The 24,042-nt window shown below is 45.9% G+C and overlaps 1 protein-coding gene and 1 long non-coding RNA gene across 2 annotated transcripts in view; both read left to right on the forward strand.

The window, feature by feature from the left end:
- The first annotated feature begins 429 nt into the window (after positions 1 to 429).
- LOC311437530 lies at positions 430 to 14,292 on the forward strand. The gene is made up of 3 exons (XR_014693537.1): positions 430 to 825; positions 923 to 1,024; positions 13,706 to 14,292. It is a non-coding gene; the product is annotated as an uncharacterized lncRNA (long non-coding RNA).
- A 5,094-nt stretch (positions 14,293 to 19,386) lies between these two features.
- The window catches only part of RTN1 (reticulon 1), a 97,666-nt gene continuing 93,010 nt past the window's right edge, over positions 19,387 to 24,042 (forward strand). The window contains exon 1 of the mRNA XM_084520897.1: positions 19,387 to 19,869. Within this exon, the coding sequence (XP_084377023.1) occupies positions 19,704 to 19,869 (166 nt within the window). The 5' untranslated portion in view covers positions 19,387 to 19,703. The remainder of the gene's footprint in view (positions 19,870 to 24,042) is intronic.

Raw genomic sequence — 24,042 nt, forward strand, 5'->3', positions numbered from 1 at the left:
AGACAGCCTCTCTAGTGAGTATTTTGGGGCTGGAAACGGAGAATGTATTTTTCAGGTGCAACACTTGAGGAAGTTGGTTAGGTTGGGTGGACACCAGCTCCTCTGGGCTCTGCCTGGGAACCCGGGGAAGCACAGATTTTTGCTCTACCTCCCCTATGGAAGGCACAGCTTCGCCAGCACCACCCCTGGCGCTCAGAGCCCACAGAGAGCCCCCACACACACCGAGCTCCCGCCCGCCACCGCCGCGATTCCCCCTGCGGCCTCCTCGGGGCCCGGGCACCGCCGGAGCCCAGAGCGCCACCAGGGGGACGCGTCGCCTAGGAGACCGCATGGCCCCGCCCACCGGGGGGCCGGCAGCCAATGGGAGGCAAGAATGGCAGCCCTGGCGCCGGGAGCGCGGCCATGTCGGTGGGCATGGCGGCGGCCATGTTGGGTACCTGAGGGAGCGGGGTACGGCACCAGTAATCCCAGTTAGGGCTGGGGTACGGCACCAGTAATCCCAGTAATCCCAGTTAAACGGGGCTAGTGGTCTGACACAACACTATGGAGGTTCTCTCCAGCCCTTTTCCATCCATCTGACCCTGTGCTGGTGCTTAATTAATTTACACTGCAATGACTTTAGTGTGAGTGGTGGCGAAGAGCTGCTAAGGTGCTTTAAGTGAAATGTGAAAAAAAAAAGGCTTAGAGAGTTTTATTCTATCCCACAAACCACTCTTGGTCAGATGGATGTTGTATCTGTGCAGCGGTTTAACTTCAGAAGAATGTAAACTGGCTGTGCCAACTTGCAACACAGAAGCTCTGGCTTAACTAAAATCAACTACAAATGTGAGCATGAGATAAAACGCACCAGTCAAACTGAAAGAACTGCTCACCCAGCCTTTTTCCCTTAATTTTATCTTTTTATTTTTATTCTTCCATGCAGTGAGGCTAGATGAACATTTCCCAGCAGTAGGATTTCCCAGCAGAAAATTGGCTTCCTGCTGACTCAGGTGTCGTCAGAGATGACCGATTTGGGAATAAGAAGGTTAGATTTATTGAAAATTTCAAGGGTTTTTGTTAAAATCTTTGCATTAATGTTTCCTAACATTTTTAATTGAAGGGGTGGAAATGGCTCAAGCTGCTTCTGTAGTTTTTCAAAGGCTGATCAGTTGTTACTTGCGCTGCTTTCCGATGTCACCAGATGTCACTCCAATTCCACATAAGGCAGCTCATTTCCATCTGTTTCTCCATTATAAAAGATGCTGCTGCCTGGTCTCAGGCTTCCCTGTCTATAGGTGCTAAAATTCATTTACCCAAAGACAAAAAATTAGTAGGTTTCTTTTAGCAGAAGTCTGTAATAAGGTAAAATTATGCGTCCAAATATCATCTGACAAATTAACATATTGTAACAAGTACATAATGGAACGATTTTAAATTAAAAAGGGGATGTTAGTGCTCTGAAAATTGTGCTCACTTTATGTTTCAAGGATAAAACCAACACAGTCATTTACTCTGAGCCTCCTGCAGAGAACCTTTTATGTAATTTTGTTTAAGGGAAATGTGTTGTGTTATACTGGATCTTGCAACAAAGCTGGTCTTGTTTAGCAAATTACTCCTTTCCTTTCCTATTGACAAAGAATCTTATGGGCAACCCTCACAGTAATGTAGCTTAGGCAACTAGGCCTGTTGATGCCATTTTGTGATCTCCTTAGTATTTTCAAGCAAGCAGTTGAATGATGAAGCAGTAAAACTGGACATTGCATCCAAATCCAGATATTCATTGGTACTCTCAGTAGCAAAATGCAACTGCTTTTGTTTCTGAGCATGTAAGTGAATGACTCATTATTGGCAATGAGGAAAGCCAAATGATCTAATTTGGGTGTAGGGATTTCTGTTTGACTGGAAAACACTCCTCTCTTACCAGAAGGGAATAATTACAAAAATAGACATTTTGTGGAACACCTTTAGTCCTTTCTAGGTGACTGAATCATCTCAGGGTGCCCTGCTTTGGCAACCTAAAATATGTGTGCATATAATATCCCTAATCTCTTCAACTACAGCAAATATGCAGGGCGGTATTACAATATTAATTGTTAACTCAGCTCATTAAGAGCTAGATAATGTTACTGCTAGATAATTTGGTGTTGGTTTGTAAAGCTGTTAAAACGTATATTTGCACATATATTTAAAAAATGTCTGGTAGCAGTTGCTAGGTTTTTCTTTTAACATAAAGGATTTTCAGACCTATCTCAGACTGAATTAATCATTTCAAGTGTGTTATATTTCACCTTCTGCTGTGGCACATTCTGCTCTAATTCTGCTAAAGCCTTTCAGTATAATTTTAAATCATTTCAAAGCATAGTCAAAGCAAACATTTAAGTGCTGATGGTGCCTTGCTGCTGTACATTTACTTTTGGAATTGTTTTGCTGACTGTCAGTGAAACTTTTTGAAACTGTTGTTCATTAGATTCTTCTTGATCACTGTGTATCACCGACATATGTTTCTGCCTTTGCCTTCTAGTGATACTTTTATGGGGTGCTAGACAACTTGGTTTCTTTGGGATTGTTAAAAGTGATTGGTGCATTTGTTCGTAGAAGAATTTCCATTGTTAAAAAAGTATTGTTTGTAAGCTATGAGCAGCTTTTTGGCTGCTTCTATTTGTGTCACTGGAATATTTCTGACTTTCACTGTGTCATTTATTAATTCAAGTGCTTCCAGTATCGTTTCTGCCAACCAATGCATATTTAGATCAAGTATCAGATTAAGTGCCAAGAAGCAGTGATGATAGACCTCGTGTAAATGTTTAAAATAGATTGCATTTTAGAAGCTAGGCTCTCTGTTCTTTGTTGCTAATAAAACTGTACACACTTTAGCTTTTGCTATCAGGTAAGATAAATGAGACAATTTGGGGAATTTTTATATAATTTTAGTAGTCTGAATATTTTGATGTGAGATGTGTCTATGCTTTTTGAAGTTTTAAAAATTACAGACTTCTCATTGTGCCCATGTGATCAGAAGTTGGTAGCTTAGCAGGTTAAGCACTGCCAGTAGTTGGAAACATGAAGCTACATTGATGTCTCTCCCTCTTAACGCACAGTCCTTACTCCTCCTGGGGTCAAGAAGAACGTCGTCAAAATGAGCCCAAGAAAGGCTTCTGGGCTTTGACACAGCACTGGTGATGCAGTCAAATGTGACAGGAAGCAGTGCACTTGCTTGCTCTTGGTGTTGCCAAAAATAGGTGTTACCTGGGCAGTGTGTATCCCTGGCTAGTTACAGTTTGACCTGCAGGATGGAATGGGATAGAAGTGTGCTGAATCAAGTATGTCAGTAGTGACAGACAGAATTGTGGCTTTAAATACATATGCGCGAGTATTTTATCAAGAATAACTCCCGATTGCCTGAGTTCTGCATGGACAAGACCATTTCCCTGCAGCTCTGGCTGCATCCCTTTGATACAGAGCACAAGAAGCAGAATGGATGCCAATGCTGCAGGGCCCTGCCCTCTCTGCTGCATTTAAATGATTTTATAGACAACTGTTCACCACCTTTTCTAAAGTAAATGAACTAAATAGGAGCATAAAAATGAATATGTGTGTCTGTGCTTTACATTTTACATCGTGCTTTTAGATCATCTGAATTACTGTATTTTCTCAGTGCTTTTTAAGACAGGCCACAAAAACTGAGGAGTGAGCTCAGATGGGCACTGGGCATCTGTATGAAATTTCCCTGTGGTGCAGGACAAGCTGCTTTGTGTGTCTATGTCAGTAATGTGCAGGAAGAAAAAATTTGAGTTATCTCAGATGCCTTTGACTTGGGAATAGCTGCTGAAAGTCTCCTGCAGGGAGATTAAAAACAAACAAACAACAACAAAAACAAAATCAAGCTGATAAAACTTCATTAGTGCTTCTAGAAACACTAGATAAGGCATTATTTATAGGATGTTTTATTATTGCAGTAACTTCTCCAGCCAGCTCGACCGGATGTTATGCTAACAGACAGAAATGAGCTCAGCATTGATCTATAAATTAGCAGTTGCCTAGTGACTCATGATCCTGGCACACTTGCTTTACGCAAACAAAAAATAGCACTATGCAGTAATAGATATGTGCCTCTTTTTATTTTTTTTTTAATTTCTTTTTGTTATGGTCACTGTCCCGGACTTTACAGCAATTTCTGACAAACAACAGGGGGCGTAACTTGAAAATATCAAAGAAAGCAGGGAATTGTTCAGAAACCAGGTAGTGTGCTTGTTTGGTTGGGACAGAATTAATTTTCTTCTTAGCAGCTTGTATGGCACTACAGTTTTGGTTATGTAATGAAAATAGTGATAATAACATGCAGAGCAGTGCTTGTACAGTCAGGGACTTCTCAGCTTTTCATACTGCCCCGCCAGCTTCTCCTTTTCTCTTCTCCTCTTGTCTTTCTCATTAATCTGTCTTCATCTTAATGCACGAGTTTTCTAACTTTTGCCCTTCTGATTCTTTCCCCCTGTCCTGCTGGGGTGGAAGTGAGCAAGAGGCCGTGTGGTGCTTTCCTGCCTCCCAGGGTTAAACCACAGCGACTAGGTACTCACAGGGGAACATCACCATAAACGTAAAATATATGAAAACAAGCAGCGTAGCATAAAATGGAATTTGCAGGGCACACATTAAATGGATTAGAAATTGGCTTAAAAGCAGATCTCAAAATGGGGGAAATCATTTTAATGATTATTAATCAATTTAATGAAACTATCTAATCTATCCAAATGGTAACGTTGGTCTCAGCCAGTTAAATCTGCAGATGGCGCAAATTTGTTGAGTAGTAAATAATGAAGTTATACCTCCACGATGATCTGAGTCACCTAATTAAATGGTCACAGTCCAGCAAGAAGCACTTCAATACAGCTAAATGGGAGCTGCGGCTGGATGGTCTACGGCTACAGGAGGAGAAACCCCATCTTGAAACACTCTGACTCAGGAAAGGAATACAAGGGCATCTCAGCACACCGCTTCAGCCTCAGCTGCCGTTGTAAATCTCGAGTGAAAATTAACCAACCCACATGATCCGTGGATTTATCAAGGAGGTGGACACAGGGAATAAGACAGCAGGAATTTTTCTTTTGTATGCAGCATGGGTAAAACAGCTCCTGCAATGGTATGTTCATTTGATGTGGCTTCATTCCAGGAAAGGAAGCTACAAACTTAGCCATGGACGGGAAACCAAAGCTGGTGATGCACTGCTGTCAGACTCTCACTGATAAAAGGAAGCTTAAGACTGAGCTGAGTAACAGTATGTAGGTATTTACAGAAAAATGCAGATGGTAGCACACGCTTTTGAGTTTGATGGAGAAAGGTAGAAGAAGATCCAGTCACTGAAATTTTAAGTTGAACAAACTCTTGAAACATCCATGTCGTTTACTGACAACGTTGGTGGGGGGTAGTGTTGTGCCCTTGTTGAATTCTTCTGTACTCTGAATCTCACTGGGGTCTGATTTAGGATAGAAATTGGCACCTATGAAACACCTTCGTGATATTTTCATGGCCAATCTTTAAAAAGAAGTTTCTATTTCTATTCTATTTTATTTCTATTTCAATTGATTTTTTTAACTTTTTCATTCCTTGTAATCTATCAATAATACCCAAAGCCATCAAGCTCTTTAAGGTTTACAATATTTATTTTTTACTGCTTATGAATGGTGAAGTAAATCCTTTCTCCAGGAGGGGGACCAAGTTTTTCATCCTTGCTATAGAGGATCTGCAGAAATGCAGAAGAAATCTGCTGAAATGCAAATTCTGAAGAAATGAAAATGTGCTTCTCAGTTTAGTGCTGAATATTTTCCAATTTTTATAATAGAACAAACCCCACTTGCATCGATACTTCAGAAAACACCATCTTATTCTGCATATGTCCTTTTCTTCTTTCACTTCTATGTATCAAGGGCCTGAATGAGCTCCATTGAAACAAAAGTAAATCGTCCATGAGACAGTATCATTATAGACTCATCAAGCTACAAGGGAAGCAATTTTGGCTCTAATCTGCGGCTTGTGTGTGCTCCTATAGCTCCACTGAACCCTACAAAATGATGCCAGTTATGTGGCCATAACTGTTTTATGGTCATATTCTCGCCTGCTATTGTTATTATTATTTTTTCCTTACACACGGGGAATTAAACCTGTGAAAACCCAGCCACTAGAGTAGGTGTGGTAGAATCACTTTAGTCTGACCACAGCAGAATCCTTATGAATTACCTTTTCCCAGAGCCTGGTTACACTGAGATCAAGACCACGAGTTACAAAGAGCTAGGGAGAAACAAAAAAATCCCACAACTATTCAAGAGAGCTCTTGAGCACGTTCAGCAGTTAGACTGTAATGTCAGTCACCAGTGGTCTGTAGGAAATATGAACCCCCAAAATGTCACAGAAGTAGCACTGGAACATTTTGTCTAATATCTGGGGCAAACGAATTGCACTCAAAAGCAGCAATGAAATGCAGCGAGGAATTTTCACCTACTTTTCTTCTCTTGCATTTTTCCACGGTGAGCAGCACATCTCTTTGTCTCTGATGCACAATGGAAATTGAAAACCTGCTGGGCTGGAACCAGCGTAGTCAGCTCTCCAGGATGAAATAACACCTTAATCGGTCTGGCTGCATGGATGAAAAAGGGCCAAGCCCTATCCTCCCAGTCTGAGAGAGATGATGACAGAAGCATTCTAGATGTGATATCAGTGAGTCTTCTTTGAGGTATTTGGATCTTGTCATGATGAGATCTGTTAGCATAATTCACAGTACAAGGTTACTCTAAGACTGATGTATCAAAAGATGGAGTTGAGTAATGGACTTCCTACATCATCAGCTTAACAGAATCCTAAAAAGCATTTTTCTTTCTCATATTTCTTTTTTTCTTCTAACCTTTTTTTTTTTTTTTTTTTTTTTCCTGCATCACAGAACAACACTAGCAACTGCAAAGAGTGCAAAAAGGACCTCATAACATTTGAGGAACTGGTCGATGAAACACTAGATGAAACTGTAGTGGTAACTGCAGACTGCTGCATGTGAGGAGAGGCAGCCATGGCTATAGATCCACACTGATGAGCTCTAAGTCAGCTATCACATCTCAAGAAAAAGGATCTCAGAGACATTATGGATAATTCGGTGAAAAGACCAGTTCCATGTTTGGAAGCAATAAAAGAAGCAGACAAAATGTTAGAAACCACTGGGTGGTAGGTGGGATGACATAACAAAACAAAAACACTGTAGCAGTAGATTCTGAGTGTACCCACACCCTGCACCGTGCAAGCAGTTTGAATTCTTCACAGTTCCTCCATCACGAAAATAAATAGAGCTAGAAATGCTAAGGGAAGAGTACTTAATGTAACCAGCAGTATGGGATAATTTCCTTATGAGAACTTGTATGAAGTGCTCACCTTGGAAAACAAATGACTAAATCACAGGGGTATATAAAATCACAAGCTGCATGAAGATGTAAACAGGGAACAATAGCCACCATTTCTTGCTGTACAAGCTCTGGAGCACATCGAGAAATCACCAGGCAGGTTCAGAACAAATAAAAGGAAGTATTTCTTCAACGGCCTATAATTAAATTGTGGAAGTCATTACTACAGGATGTCACGAATGCTGAAAGCATAAACAAATTACAAATGTGATTAGACAAATTTATGGATATACCTCCATCAAAGGTTGTTAAGCAGCAAGATGCAATTTCAATAGCTGGCTTGGGAAATCTTTCAACACATATCGCAGGAAATCTGCAAGGATATATTGAGGAAGGAGGGCAGGGCATTTCCAGTCCCTGGGAATGGAAGTGATTTTCACTCCTGGTTTCCCTGTTTGTGTGCACTTTCCCTAATAATCTGCAACCGGACCCACTCAGAGACAGGATCATGAGTAACCCTTTGGCTTGACCAAAGGCTTTTTATAATTCTTACTTTATTTTGTCTCTACTTTCCCTTTATATGTCTTCATATCTTTCTAACCAAACCATTGGATTATTTTAGACTCAGTTGCATGGCTCCTGGCAGACCAGGGTCTTTTCAATCCTTTTTAACTCCTAGGAGTGTTGGATGCTTTACCCACGTCTCGTCTTAAGGCTCAGCACCTGCAAATAAATGGGGAGATTTTTAGTAGCTCCTGGGTACGTGAGATGTAGAATTTGTTCACCTTGACACATTCCTGAAAGGTTTTTGCATACAGTGCTGGGCAATTCGGGCAGTGATCTGAGACATGAGACCGGAGTTCCAGCTCTGCTCCATGGTGATGTGCTGCTGGAGGGGCACTGGTAGTGTGCAGGGACGATAGTGAGTGAGTTGAGTTAGGCTGAAAAGAACTTGGAGCTATTCTTCAGGAATGAATTTCCATTCTCTAAAAGAGCACTTAAAGGCAGCATTATAAAACGTGTAAATGATGCAGCTCTGGGACAGGATGCAAACACCAACTGGAGGGAAGAAGAAAAAGCAACCAAGGAAATGGAATCTGGAAATTAGTTTAAAAAATGAGCTCTTTTGTAAGCTGATACCTCTGGGAACCTCCCCATGCTCCTTCTCCTCAAATTCCTGTTCTCAGCGGGAAGGAGAAATATTAGTGCATACACAGAAAACCAGAGGCTAAGTGAAGAATAACATGAAAAGGAAATGGCAGTGGTGTATTGAAATGGAGTTAGGGATGGTCAGTTTGAGCTGCATATGCAGAGGCATGAAGTCATGAAGTCTCTTTTGATAAACCTGTAGTAAATATTTCTAGAACACTGCAGCTAATTTCAGAGGACAATTAATAATAAGAGCAGAATAAAACGCACAAAGTTTAAAATCTGCAGCAAGCTGAATAAAAAGGAATGACTTATGGGAAGCTATGAATATCTCAGCAAAGAAAACAACAGGGAGGGAGAAAAGTTGCTTAAGCTAAAGTACACTGTTGGCATGAGAACAAATGGCTGTAAGCTGGCCATAAATAAATTTAGGCTGGAAATTAGAAGAATTTGTCTAGCACCGAGAGGAGTGAAGTTTTGGAACAGCTCTCCAGTAGAAAGAAGAGGGACAGAACACTTGACCTTATTTTAAGATGGCAGTGAATAGTTTATGTCATACTGTTGCCTAAAATAGAGAAGGACTGTACCTGGCAAGCCACGAAGTTCCTTATATTTTTGTGTTTTAAGAAGTTATATATTATAAGATGAAGATGAAGATAGGTTTGAGAACATTTGAAGGGCAGAGGGAGAAGAGAACTCTCCTGAGAAACTTCTTGCGAGTGAAGTGGCTGTGCAATATTTACTCAAAGGGACTCATGGGTGACTTACTTGGGTTGTCTAAATTGAGACTGAATCCGTAATCAAGGTACTGCCCTGATGTGTCCTGCAGTGGCTGGTGTAATGAACGAGTCTGCCTTCCTCAGAAGTCATGGAACAGGGCCCTGACTATTCAAACCCTGGAGCACGGTGACCAAGAGATGATACGCAGGAAGATGGATTCTCTTCACCCAGAGCTGAAAGAGAAGAAACAGTGACTGAAAGTCACGGCTTTTCCTCTGGGGACTCCTAGCTGCACACCTCGCCTGGAGGGCAAGTAGTGTCAAGCTTCCAAGTAGCTGGCAGTGGTAGGGTCTGCGTCCTGGAGAAAAGCCTGCAAGGAAGTATACGTTTCATGAGGAGCTTCAGGACTGACATTTCCAGCCAGATGGTTCAAAATGTCATGAAACGTCAGATTCTGAGACCAGCTGGCTTCAGGAAAGTTCACATAACTACGGCACTAACCATGAAAGTCAGTAAAGTCAGAAAAATCAGACCTTAGGTATAAGCACAAAGCACTACAGACTACTGGCATCACGTTTTACATTTATCTTTAAACAGCTTACTTTTGTCTTCGAAAATGACATTTGAATATTAAGTTGCCATCTAATCTTGTATATCACTTTGGGTAAAATATGATGTTGAAAAGGCTCAGTGATTCCCTCTCCTCTTTCTCAGGCATGTGGAAAACTCACGGTCTGACCAAATGACAAAAACAGCAGTGGGTTTTCTGTCCAGCAGTGCTGGAACACTGTTTTCCTGAACAAAGTGATGGTATGGAGACTGGAACATGAAGAGACTGGAACAAGAAGATACAGGAGGACAGCAGAACAGGTCAAAATGTTTACCTCCTACAAAAACAGTCACTGGTGCTTAACTTCACTGCATCTTTGAAAAATAAAACTGGCTCCTTTATGGCATATCTTTGTGTCACCAGGCACAATGCGTGTCCTAGAGAGTGCCATTAATATACCAGCAGGTAATGGCTTCACAGTGGGATTTTAGTGAGATAGAATAAATCTTTAGCATAGGATGCATCCACAAATTTTTTTAACTGATTGTATTTCCTGCTTTAGTGGAAATTAATCCACAGCAAAATTGTACATCTTTGGGAAAATATGCTCTCTGAATGAATTTTCTAATGAGTTTTCTGATTTTAATTGAAACTAAAGTTTTGAATCCTTACATTTTAAGAGTTGTTCCTGTGCATATCAGTAGGATGTTGTTTCATTGCCTCAGATCTTTTAATCTTCCCCCTTGACATTCACATTCCTTGATTAAGTAAACATGCAGTGGGGGGTATTTAGTATCTGGCCAAGCCCACTTGCAAAACAAATGTCAAGCTGATACCCTTTATTCTTAATATACAACAGAATTTGTAAAACCATTGATATTCTGGGCTCTATCCAACACCTATGGATGAATAATTAAGGTAAAACCCACAAAGTTCTCACATTCCTTTTTCATGAGCTCACTTGATGTAGCTTTCAATACAGAGAATACCAGAGCTGGACAAAGCCCCGTCAGCAATACTTTCCCACAAAAAAATGCAGTTTCATAATCATGAATTATGTGCCATTGATTCTGCTGAACTGTTTCAGCTGCAAGATAGAAATTCAAATCCAGAGCCCAAAACGCTATTTTGAGATAGAGTCATATAAAAAAAAAACAAACTTTCACAGAAGTTCTCATAATTAAATCAAAATTATTCCAGAGCTTATTTTATATTATTTAAAAAAAATGTAGAAGAAATATATGTATGTGCCATTAACGAGCACAAAGGCAATTAAGCTAGGGAACAGCTGCAGGTACAAGATGCTTAGAAAGTTCTGAGAAGTCATGAAGAACAACAAAATCACACGTGAGTCACCCTTGTTCCCACGAAGCAAACCTCAAGCAGTCTCTTCACACCATTTCCATTTTGAAGTCTGTATTGCACGGTCACGTATTATGTGTTTGTGTCATCTGGATTTCTCACTCCTGTCCAGAGGGCCTCAAAGTCATCCGTTAACCCTCCCACACCTTTTTCAGAAGCCTCTTTGGAAATTTTACAAGAATTGTGCATCTGGTACAGAGGACTCAATCGTCTTCCAGGTTAATTTTGTTGAGAAGTGTTGTGAAACCTCTCCTGCTAAGAGAGACGCTGCAGTGCTGATCTGAAATGCTTTCTGTTAGCATCACAGTCCCCCATCCACCTGGAGTCAGCCTTTCTAATGCTGTCCTGGGAGCCCAGTTTTCTTGTTTCCACCCCTCCGCTTTGGTCCTGTCTCCTGTTTGCTCTGTTCATTGAGGTCCTGGAGCTGAAAAAGCTCCTGCTGCTTGTGATAGGTGACAGGGTGATGGGACCACGTGCTCCTTCCGCCACTAGAAGGTGATCCTCACAAAGGGTTGATAAGACTTCCACATCTGAAGCTCAGAAAGTATTCAGCTGGTTTCATTTGGCTGAATTTTTCTTCTCCCATAGCTGTGCAAAGGGCAAGAGCTCATTTCCTCTTACAGCATCTTTCCCTGGCTTTTACAGAGCTTTTTGTTTTCTTATCTATTTCTCTACCGTGTTCGGCTGTAAAGAGCTGATAAGAATTCAGATTAGGAAATTACAGTGAACAGGGACGTGTTTTTTTTTTTCAGTTTGAGCACAATGAGAACAAATTCTTGATCCTTTATTCTGGGAAACCTTCCCTGTACTGTTGTTTGTGCGTGGTAAAATGCCCTTTGTTACCACTGACATGAGTGGGACCTGGAGTTCTGTTTGCAAAACACAACGGTGATGGCCAAGGTTGTATGCTGAGGCGTGCTATGAACTTTTCCAAGACCGTGATTCATCTCAGCACTCTGGGGAAGGAGATATGTTCTTCATAACCCAGCAGAGGGCCCTGGGCATTATTTCACTACTTTGGCAGAAGACACTGGCTTAAATTATACAATGGGATGGGTCATGGGAAACCAGCAGAGCCCTCTGTCAGCTTGGGTTTAGTTTTTTGCAAATGTCAAGTTACGTTAAGAAAAGAGCCTGCCACAAGTTATAAAACCCTGTAGCTGGACTTGTTTACTCCACTGCAATAAGCTAAGAATAAAATTGATGATTTTAAGGGCTGTTTATAGCAGGGATTACTCCTGCCTGGTTTTGCTTTTTCAGCACTGACATCAGCTAGAGTTTGAGGAATGTAGGCTCGTGTTCACTACAAACATTTAATTCAGGAAATAAAGCCGCAGATGATTGGAGCTGGTAAGGGTTTGCTGGTTGTTCTCTCCAATTCCAGCGATGCGATACACAGAAAGCACTACAAAGTGATTTTGAAATGTAAAGCAATAATGTTCCCTTTGAAGTACTGATACCAAGTGCTAAATGATGTATCAATTAAATGCAAAAAACAAATCCCAGCCCTGCAAATATTATAGAAAAACAGCTTCTTTGAAGTTGATAGGGCTAATTACAAATATAAAATAGAGCCTGGTTCTACAGCGCTTCTGCTAACGGGAGCTTAATTTCATAAATTTAAATAAAAAATAGATAAAAGGTCTCTGAACTGATCTTCCTTGGCTTCATGCTGGCAAAATGCAGCCCCTGCCTGACTCTGCTCTCGGTGGGTCTCCAGCACCCGAACACCTTGTGGCTGTGAGGGTCAGGCCTTGCTGCGTTACACTTTTCACATCACAGAGGAGGTGTGTGGGCGCAGCCAGCAAAGGGCTCAGCTCAGTGTCACAGCCTGACTACTCAATATCCTGACACTGAACCTTTGGGCAGGTAGAGCCAGCTCAGAAGGGCAGCCAGACACATCCAGCCTCTGCTGTCTGCTTTGAGATAAGGGCAGCCGTGCTCCGCCTGTGCTGGGCACGAGGCCACGAATGACCAGGCGACGGCCTCCTGCTCAGATAACTTCTTCTCATAAGAAATATTGACATGAGTAGTTAGAAATGAGGAGTTCTGAGCCTGATTTTGATTTATGGATTGCCCCCAGGGGCTGCTGTTAAGATGTTCTTGGTTCCCATTTGTGTACAAAAGAAGAAAATTAGATCTGTGCTGTCAAAAACGGAAGACCAGGTGAGGATGTTGCTGAATGCAAAGCCCGGCTATCACGGTTACACTGAGACGGTTCCTGCAGTGCTCAGCTTTATCACAGGCAGCCTTACCTGTCCTCAGGCCCCTTACACAGGGCTCGCTCTCTCGGGTTACCTATTATTAGCACCTTGTTTTTCCAGGAACCTGTGGCACACGTAGACACCTTCCTAGCAGCTCCTACAAGCACTGCTGCTTACTAACAGGTGACGATTGCTTCGAGGGCACAAAGCCTCGTGTCTGTCAGGATTGTGTTCCCTTTCATTGCACTTCTGTCCATAGTTGCAGTAGTTCTGGGTCCTAAAGATGGTGAATGCACCTCTCAGTCACACTGCCGGATGTGATCTCTGGGGTGTTGGAAAAGTGATTGCAGGTTTTGTCTCCACAGGCTGATTCTCTGATACCCTCCGTGCCATGCCGAATCCTAAATGAAAGCATAGCAGGCCGTTTCTCTCTCCTCCAGCATGCAAAGTGTAATTTTTAGCCTCTGTGAGTTTCCAGAGACATGCAGACAGTGCATAATCAACACTCGGAGTCAGATAAATGCACGGACAGTAGCAGCATAAATCAGGACTCAAATGGTAACCTCTAATGGGCTGGCTGTAGGGCTGGGTAAACGCACAGAGCACTCTGTGCACGCTGTGTGATCTAATGCAAGCCAATGAGAATTCATAAAAAAAAACCTGCTTCTGCTTCTCTGGCTGTTGGCTGTGCCTTTTTGGTACCGATGTAATGTTCTGTGGTGGAAGCAGCTCTGGCTAGGCCTTTGCCTCAATTTCTTCAGCTTCTCCCAAAAGCAGATCCGCAGATAGTTTTAACGTTGTTGTTTTTGTTTTGCTGTATCATCAGTATCAAATCACTATGCACGTAAACTTCTGGCCACTGTCTGACCTGTTGAGAGCTCGCAGATTATCTTGTCTGATGCTCTCTTTCCAGCTGGATCCTCAGCAGTGCCATTAAATAGCAGCAGACACACTGGTGTTAGTCTGAGCGTTCTTTCTCTGCAATAACCGGCCTCCAAAACTGCCCTGCCAGGGCTTGAAGAAGGAAGTCCTGTTCCCTGCAGCTGGGAATCTCTGAGAGGCCAAATTCTGATGCTTCTTCTTTTAATAACCTTGGGCTAGGCTCCTGGGATGGGGACGAGCACTGCAGAAGAAGATTGCTGCTCTGAAGATGCTCGGGAGCAGCGCTTGCAATAGCACGCGGAGACCCTGCTGCCACACGGAGGGTGCAGGGTGTGCTTCCAAACAACATCGCCGTCTCACATCATAGATTCAGACCCAGATTCCTGGTTCTCCAGGGCAGGGGATCGTTTTAAGAGCTATATGTTCTGGAGGTGAGTGCAGAGCCTTGCAGACGTAGCTCTTGGATGGCAATTCAGCTACCGAGCACTGCCGAAACTAGGCCACTACTTCCTGCATCTTGCAAACGCAGAGCTCCCCCTCCTACTCACCCGTCTACTCTGCTCAGCTCTCCTCTGCACAGGGGCTGGAGCTGGGCAGAAGGGGGAAATAGGATCTGTTGGCCGGGGTCCTGCTGGTGTGCTCCTCTCTGGTACCTGGTGTGTGCACATCACATGGCTGTGCCTGCTCACACGGCCAACAATTGTGCTGTTTAAGCTCCTGTCGCTGGATTTCCTTGTAAAATTCCCTTTTCAGAGAAACAGAGGTAATCCTCGCTGCTCCTAGAGCGACTGCTGGTGTGGAGGGGATGAAGGAGCGAGCAGTCAGTCAGGCTTAGAGGGGGAAGGCACCGCCTTTAATCACATTTCATTACAGCGGAGGGCTGGGGATGCTGAGAGCTCTCGCATGATGTGGGAATTAAAGGGCCAGGCTGGGGCTTTGCATCCTGCTGCGGCACAGCCACAGCCAGGCAGCCCTCAGAGCACCGAGCTGTCTGCAGAGACCGTGCCTGTGAGCTTTGAGAGTGAAGGAAGGGTAAATCACCCAATAAGCAGTGAAAAACCCTCTATTCAGACTAGTTATTTTTGCTGTTGCATTTACTAGAGGCTCAGGTTGAAGCCATCTCCCTGTTTTACAGCGTGCAGTAAGAGGAATCTCTCTGTCAAGGAGATCATTTTCAGAGCTCAGAGGTTTTGGACCGTGTCCCTGCCTTATCTCTGCAGTTCGTTACAAAAGAGAGCAGCCCCTGGGTTTGCTCAGGTGGTATTACCCCAATACACAAACTTCTGCCTCTCCTGGGCTTAACCTGCTCTGCTGCTGCCTTTCTGGCACTGGGATGGTTGTGCTTTCGGGAGCAAAACGGCATCTCACACCCACGGGCTGACGCAGGAACTTACTGCGGCTCCCAAAGCAGAGCTGGGATGTGACCTGTGTGTGTGTGGCTGGCCCCCGGGGTGCTGCGGGGGAAGTGGGGACGTGGGTGACGCCTTGAAGCTCTGCAGGAGGTTGGGGTGCCTGTTTCCAAACACGCCTGAAGCTCTTTCCTGGGCAGCTGTAGCAACGGGAAGAGCGCACAAAAAGGACCTTGAAGAGGCTGCCTGGCCCTGCCTCATCTCCAGGGCTTGTGGAGATGGAGAGAGAAGGTATGGAGACCTAAGGTCCGAGGGGCACCCCAGGGAGGATCGCTGTGCTGGAGCTGCACTGAAGGATGCAGGTGGCCTTTGGGGTGGCAACTCAGCGACTCAACCCAGGACAGTGCTGTGCACACTTCTTGGTTTGCCTGGAGGACAGGCTATGGGACATGCGTGGAACCCGGGGGGCCTGCAGGGCAGACGATTGAATTTATAACCAGACATTAGGTGCTGCAGTGCTGGCATCTTTCTGTGGGGCAGTGAGAGGTTGCTTTATTTATCTTTGTTTTCCTGCTTATATCAGAAGCCTCTTTTCTTTCTCGTGTTGCTTTTCCTAATTAATTTATTCTAAAACCTCAAGAATAAATCCTGAAAGAAGAGAAGGTTATTTTTAATATCACTAAATCAGTTGATATACTCTGCCAGGTCCCGTCCTCTTTGCTGGTAATGTTACATCTGGGGCCAAAAACCCCCTCGAGGCTCAAAGTTGCTTTGGCCCAGCAGCATACGTCAGCCCCAGAGCCCAAAGGACTCTAATGGAAAGAGAAGCAATTTGTGTGTATGTGTTTGCAGACTTTGTGCCTTCAAAGACTTACAACGTCCACAGGGAAGAGTGAGAGAACTAAATACCAATGAGCAGAGAGAGATGAGCCCTGCACAAGTCTCTTTTCAACACCATACACACAAACCACCAGGAGCTTTCGTAAATTCATTGAAAACAGAAAGAAATCAGCTTTGGTCCTTTGTGCCAACTATTACTTAAACTCACACCTCTGTTAAGCAGGCGTTTGATTAAATCTTCATGCAGCCTGACCTTCCTGGGGGGATTTTAAAAAAGTCTTTAAAATCTCTCGTGACTTAACCTTACACACCACAGCCCAAGTTGTGTTGATTTCCAAGTGTTTTGTTCGAGCATGCAAAATGGATCTATCAAGCTTTCGGAGTATCTCTTCAGTTGTTTCTGTTTTTTTTTTTTTTTTTTTTTTTTTTTTTTTATTCATTCAATTTTGCTGTCACAAATGTAAGTACCACACCTGCAGCAGTCAGCAGGAGCCCAGGATTTGTACCCAGGCTTTGAAATGGGACTCGTAGCTCCCCACCCAATCTAAGGAGCAGGGCTGATGATATTGCAGGAGACTGTTCCAGGTCACCTGGGATGTACAGGATGTGGTGAAATGAAGTCCTGGGTTACTCTCCCATTGGGATCCCTGAAGCAATTGTGCTTTATTTAGGCACTTGTCCCTCCTTGTCCCCACTTGTCTTCAATAAGCCGGGGACACAGACCGCATGCTCCTCCCTCCACATCTCCTACTTAGTGACACTGTGTTCGTGCCAGCAACCCTCAGCTCACCATAACCTTTTTGGTCTGTAGGAATGAATAACTCCTAGGGTGTGCACACGTTTCTGATGATGCTGCATTATCAGAAGACCTCTGTGATCGCAGATTGCTCACACAGCAAAGCTGTCAGGGGCCTGGCCTTCTCCTCAGCCCTCCAGCCCATCACCAGCTCCTGCACACAGCATCGCAGGGCCACCCCAGAGAGTGAAGGATATAAAAGAAAACTGGAGAGTTATAAAGAACATGTATTAAGCTCTCCAGGAAGACATATTTCTGAGTACATCCTGCATATCATTACCATTATTAATAGTAACTTAGAAATTGCCAGGATCTTGCCAGAATCATAATCAGACAGTGCACCATGCATGATGCATGCCAAGGGGGGGACAATGGATGAGTTAAATTTGTCTCCATTGCTCATGTGGTGAGCTCTAGATGTGGGATTTGGCAGCGAGAACACGATGACTAAAATCATGCTACCAAACTGGAGCAAACACCACCTCATCCTGACAAAAACAAATAAAGAAAATCCCATGAGCCGGCGCACGTAAGACGACTGGAGCACACAGGAGGGACGTGTTTTCACCATTGTTCCCCGAAGATGTTGGGACTGATAAATGCTTCCTGGGTGAGGTACAAATGAGTCAGCCTTCACAACGAGGGGTTCAGAGGAGCTGCACGGAAGGCGCTGGTGGGAGTCAGGATATTGCTGAGCGCTGCGGGAACGCAGACAAGTTAAGCTCTCCGTGTCTTGCAGATACACAAAGATCTGCTGCATCCAGAAATTGGAGCTGGGAGCAAAGATGCATTTTCTGTCTCAGGTGGCTTTGGAGAATGGATTAGCTGGAACTAGATGTAAAAATTAATTTGGTAGACTCTGCTGTGTGACATAGACTTCTGTAAATGCTTTTACAAAGCAGGGACTCAGTAGGAGAGTCACTGATAGCCTTTATCCTCTGGACAGCCACCTTTCAGCCAAGTGGTTGGGAGTCGTTTCCTTTTTCTAGCCCAGGTGGCATCACGTGTTGTGTTAAGGCAGGAGCTGCCCTGAAATTAAAAGACCTGTACAACAACTGCTGATCTAGAAAGAGCGGCAAAGCAGAGCAAAGGGAGAAGTGGGTTTGATGCTGTTTCTTTTCAGTAACTGATCAGGCTAGGGAGCTCAAAACGAGGTGGTTACATTCACATGGTCTGTTGAGGTCTGCCCCAAATGCTGGCAGCTGTCAAGTCGACAGTAGCTGCATGCTAAGAGCCGTACTGTGGAGCCCCAGCCTGAAGAAATCTTGTTGTTTGCAACCACACTCGCCACTCAGAGCTTGAGAGCACACAGTTTGTCTGAATTCACAGCAGTCACTTGACTCCCAGTGTGATTTTGCTAAATCTTGAGCATGTCACTCGTGCTGGCACCTCGGTGCTTTGGTTCCAAACCTCCCCAAAGACCCCCCTGTGCCTGGTCAACGCCACCGTGCTGAGGAGCTGGCCTGTGAAGGGCCCTGGGGAGCTGGCACTGAATGGCACCGACTCAGGTGGCAGCAGGATGGCTCCTGGGAATAGGTCCTGGAGTCGGGCGAAGAGGGGAGGTTCCTTGGGAAGGCAGCACAGATGGAAATGCCGGAGCTAATGGCTCTTGGTCTTGCAGTATGGGCTTACCCCTCTGCATGGGGAGAGTAGAAATGTATTAAGTTTTCAAACCCAGGGGTGAGCATGGCTTCCTGAAGCTGGGGAGAAAAAGTGCCTAGGGGTGCCGTGACATTAAGATCACAGAAGGAGATGCAACAAGCGAAGAGCCGGACTGGGGCGAAATCTTCGGGCTGGGGCAGTTGCCCTCCGCTCCGCAGCGCGACTTGCTGCACCACAAGACAGATCCTGGGGAAGCCCCTTCAGCAAGACCTCAAACTCCTCTTCCTCTGACCTCTGGTCACAGCCCCTAACCCCTGCTCCTCTCACTCGGTGGCGGGTCCCACCACCTCTGCTGGCTCCTGCGAGTCAGTAAGCAACAAAATACAACACAATAAAAAAAAACAACAAGAGACACCCAGACACCCACCGCGAGTTTGTTTTGCCAGGTGCCGCGTTTCGATGCGTGGGATGCTGGAGAGGGGAGAGAGGAGAGGAGGGAAGGAAAAGGGGAAAGGGAAAAGAGGAAAAGGGAAAGGGGAGAGGGGCTGGGGCACTTCATCCCCGCCGGCCGCCCCCCCAGCCGAAGCGGTTAACAGGAGAGCAGCAGCGGGGCTGCCCTGTGCTGTGCCAGCCACAGGGTGACGCAGGGGCTGGAAGGCTGCTCCGATCCGAGCCATTTCCACCTGCGTAATCCGCCGGGGGAGCGCCAGCAGCAGCAGCGGCACCGCCACCACCCGCACCGGCTCCGGCATCACCGGTCTCCGGCTCCCCTCCGGGCTGCCAGATCCCCCGGCCACCTTCTTCGGCTTCTCCTCTCCTCCTCCTCCTCCTCCTCCTCCTCTTCCTCCTCCCCGGGCCGATCGGCGGATCGCAGCGGCCGCCTGGGCACGGAGCATGGCAGCCCCCCCGGACCCCCGGGACCTGCCGCTGCCGGCCGCGGGGCTGCGCTGGGCTGCGGCCGGGCCGGAGCGGGATGGGGCCGGGGCTCGGCAGGGGGAGCCGCTGGCTTTTGGGACCGCCAGGGACCAGCCGCCAGTCGCCATGGAGACCGCAGCCCCAGGTAAAATAAGGGAGGTGGGGGGGGAATCGGGAAAAGGGGTCCTGGGTGCAGCATCCCCAGCGGGGCTCGTCCCCGGTGCTTCCCCCGCTCGGCTCCCAGTCCGGAGGTGTCACTGCGAGGGAGGGAAAGGGGGAATAAGGAGGAACCGCGGCCTTTGCAAATAATGATGGGTGCTGAGCCGGGGGAGCTGGGGCTCAGGACCAAGTTCCCTAAAGCTCTGTGCAGTTTGCTGGGCGTGCAGAGCCTGCACTCCGAAGGGCGTTTGGTTGCAGCCTGGCACTGGGGCTCTGTCCTCATTTGGCGCACACCTGTGCACAGCTGGAGCGGCACATTGCGGAGTTACTTCGGATAGCCCCCAAATCCCCGCATGGCCCCGTCTGTTACCCCGGCGTGCAGATTCAGTGGAGAGCCTGTTTTGAAGCGCTGCTGTATTTTCTGCATGCTGTTGAGACGTAATCCCTTTAATCATGGATGTTTTGGTTGCTGGGTTTTCTTCCTTTAGCTTTTCGGGCGAACTGAAGGTGCGTTTAGTTGAGGTAGTCTGTGTGGGTTCATGGATTTTGCAGTTTACTTTCGGGCTGTATTTGATTTCCCTTGCTTCAGGGTTTGTTTCCTTAGTGGGTGTGTTAACAGCAGGTGCATCTCTCTTAATGAAACCCACAAGGCTTCAGTTTTCAGTAGGTCCAGGTAGAAATATGAGGGGGAAAGTGGCTCTGTTTCCTTCTTGGTGACACTTGCCCACTTGCTTTCCCTCTACTGCCCATCTGGGAAGCCAAATGAGCAAATAACCCAGCCCCTGGGAAGCCAGTGGATCCCACCTAGATTCCTCTTCCCTGGGAAGGAGCCGTTTCCATTATGCAACCTGACAGCATTAAACTTGCGTTAAGTTGAGGGTCAGGGCTCGGGACGGGAATCAGCCCGTGTTATGCAATAGCTGCAGGAGCATTAGGAACTGCGTTTTTGGGCTGAGTCCTTCCTAATCCCCCTCAGTCAATCAGCACAAAGAGTAGCTGGCCAGAAACATCCGAGCCTGCGTGGCTCCGTACATTATTCCACTGATACCCGTCTGTATTTTTTTTTTTTCTCTCCAGGATTTGACTGTGCGTCTGTGCGCGCGCGTGCTCTCGCCATGGATGTTTCCCTGGTGCTTTTCTGTTTGCTCGCTGCCGCCGAGTTCAGTAGTACAATGGGATCTAAAGCCCATCGGCTGGTGTGGGAAACGGTTTGCTGTTTTCTAGCTCCGGGCAGGCAGCAAATCTGCTGCTGTGCCGCTCGTTTGCGGATCCGAGCACGAGTTCACGGCTGTGAAACGTGACTTTGGGCTGGAGAGGGAGGCAGATGGCTCGCGTCGGTGCAGGGCGGGTGTGTGTGGAGCAGGGCAGCACCGGGGTCCCTAGGTAGGGTCGCCCCGACGGCGTAAGGACAGGAAGAAGGGGGAAGAGATCTCAGGAGCTTTTGTTGTTCGCTGATGGATAAAAATATGGCCATGCTGGATCTCAGCATGCAGAACAAAGAGGGGTGGTCTCTCAACTAGTGTAAATGCCCAGTAAGTTGAAGGGCTGTGCTACTGCATGCATGGAATGAAGGCTGCTGCAGGCTTAGCCTCGCCGGTGGGTTCAGGCTGACGGAAGGCAGAACAGAAAGAATGAGAATAAAAGAAAGAAAGAAAAAAGGAAGAAAACAACAAAGAAAGAAAAGGAAAAAAAAAAAAAGAAAGAAAATGTTCTGCTTTTGGAATCATCCGCAAGGGGACTTCAGATGTGTTTGTTTGCATGTGTCAAACGGCGGCAAGGCAGCGACAAAGTGAGCAATACAGACCTCTGCCGATTTTTAATAGCAGACTGTCTGATCAGCAGCATCCTGAGCCTGGCAATACGTTAGAATCACAGAGCAGAATGTTTTACATGTTTTCCATTTTGTTTTACCTGTTTAATAGATAGCTGCTGTGTGTGTGAGTGCCTACCCAGCCGTGCCAGCCGGAGCAGCATCCCGACCAGTGAAGCCCTGCGCACGCAGGCTCTATTTGTGGCTGCAGCACCTGCATTTCTGTGCCACTACCTACACAGCTCCAGCTGCCCTCTCCCTTCACAGGGGAAGTAAAGCGTTTCCCTGCTCTTTCTGTGGGACTAAATGTTCTCAAGTTGCTGAGTAAGAGGTCTGTCATACTGCTGAATATCTAAAACTGTCAAGTGTGTCAGAAAATTCCTTAATTTTCATGCTCAGAGAGTATTCCTGCATGCTGCGAAGCTGTAGGATGGATGCAGTGAGGGATACCAGCCTGCAGCAAATCCCATAAACTTACAGCTCTCCCTATATAATGGGGCACCTGGGGACACTTTAGACAAGGAGGGAGGCATCCAAACAAGAGCAAACTGATCCATCTGTTTTCCAGGTAGCTCCCTGACACATCCCATATCTTCCTTTACAGCTCTCAGACAAATCCTTTCTGTGGGAAGCAGTTGTGCTCTTTGAGGCAAGAGCAGGGTCTGGAGACTGCGAGATTCTCCCAGCATGAAAATAAATGATGGGAATTTACACACAACATGCACAGAAGTTTTCTTACACGACCTAAAAATTTGCAAACTTTCCCTGATCTGGGCTTTTGTTGTAAGTTTGAAAACCGGCCAGGGATTGTTGAAAGGTTCAGGAATATTTTCAAGCTGGCCTTGGGCCCGGCTTTGAGCCAAACTGGCTTCGTGTCAAAACCTTGCGAGTGGTTTCTGAATGATGAAAAGCAATGGATTTCGCTGCCTGTTCTTCGGATCAACCCAAATCAGCAGTGGTTGGGATTGCAGAAAAAAAAAAATCCCACAAGGAGTGGAAAGCTCGGAGATTTCTGAAACAAAGCCACGGTAATAAGGAACTCCAGATCCCACATCTGCTCCTCCTCCAGCAACATACAGCGACTCCGGTAGCTTCTGGGCAGGGGCAAGGCAGAGTTCCTCTTGCTTTTATTCTTGGCCCCTAGGTTTTGCTGAAAACGTTTCACTCCCTCAGCCTGCTCCTTCCCAAAGATGAATTTGGTTCGGGGTGAGAGGAGCTTGCAGGCAGCTCTTGCAAGGCCCGGCTGAAAGGCTGGTGAGCAGTTGTGTGGTGGGGAAGAGAGCCCCTTGTCACCCAACACACCATCTGGTCGCAGATTGTGTTATTTGTTTTTATACATCAACAGTGATTAAAATTCCTTGAAAGGCATTATTTCCAAAAATATTACACAGGCTAGCAGGCATTTCCCAGAATAAATAAACGCGGTTTCCTTTAGAGAAATGGCAGAAGGTAAGAACGGGCTCTACCTCCGTGGTGCAGGTGTGGTTAGGGGGAAAAAAGAGGGAAAAGAGGAGCTCATCCACATGGTGATTCCTGTGGTAGGATCCAGGAAGGTGGCCACAGCCTTGTGCTCTGGTGGATACCTGCCGGGTGACTTACAGGAGGGGTGGTGTGTCCCTTCATCCTTGTAGAAAAGATATTTCTAAAAAACGTTTCCATTTTACATGCTTTATAGGGCAGAATGTTGAAAACACGTGCCAGGTACCCAGATATCACCGTGGGCTGGGCCACCAAAACACCGTGCCAGAGAGGGCCTGCAGTGAGGTGCTCCTAGCACAAGCCTGTGTTCATGCTGATATCTTTCACCTCTGTATCTTTCTTTCCAGCTACTGGAGAGAGTGAGCTACTGGTGGCTTTACTCCTCGGCATGAAGGAGGTTTTGGGTGGTTTTCAGGCAGTCTGAGAGCCCTCTTGTGCACCTGGGTGGAGAGGAGCGGGCATGAACGTGAGCGTCCTCACTTTTTGGGTTAGGCACCAGCACTTCTCAGGGATGTCAGCGCACAACCAAACGCAGCACGTTACCAAAACCACCTGGCTCAGCTGCTCTTTGTGGCCTTCCCACCCCTTTCCAAGTACTGCGTTAACAAGAGCTCCCCCTCCCTAAGCATCCATGGCAAAATACTGTTCAAGGCCGTGTGCGCTGTAAAGGCTGAAATCCCAAACTGTATTTTTTTTATTATTATTATTATTTTATTTTTAAAGTTGCTGGAGAAGGAGTTTTTGATCTTCACTGACCTAAGCATACGCCACAGGGGAGTCTAAGCCGTTGTTCATAAATACGTCCACAACTGCCAGGCAGTCGTACTCACATTTAGCCAACTGAGGCCAGGTTTAATCTCACTTTGGGAG

The sequence above is a fragment of the Aythya ferina genome (assembly GCF_964211825.1).
Source record: "Aythya ferina genome assembly, chromosome: 5".
Classification (NCBI taxonomy): Eukaryota; Metazoa; Chordata; class Aves; order Anseriformes; family Anatidae; genus Aythya; species Aythya ferina.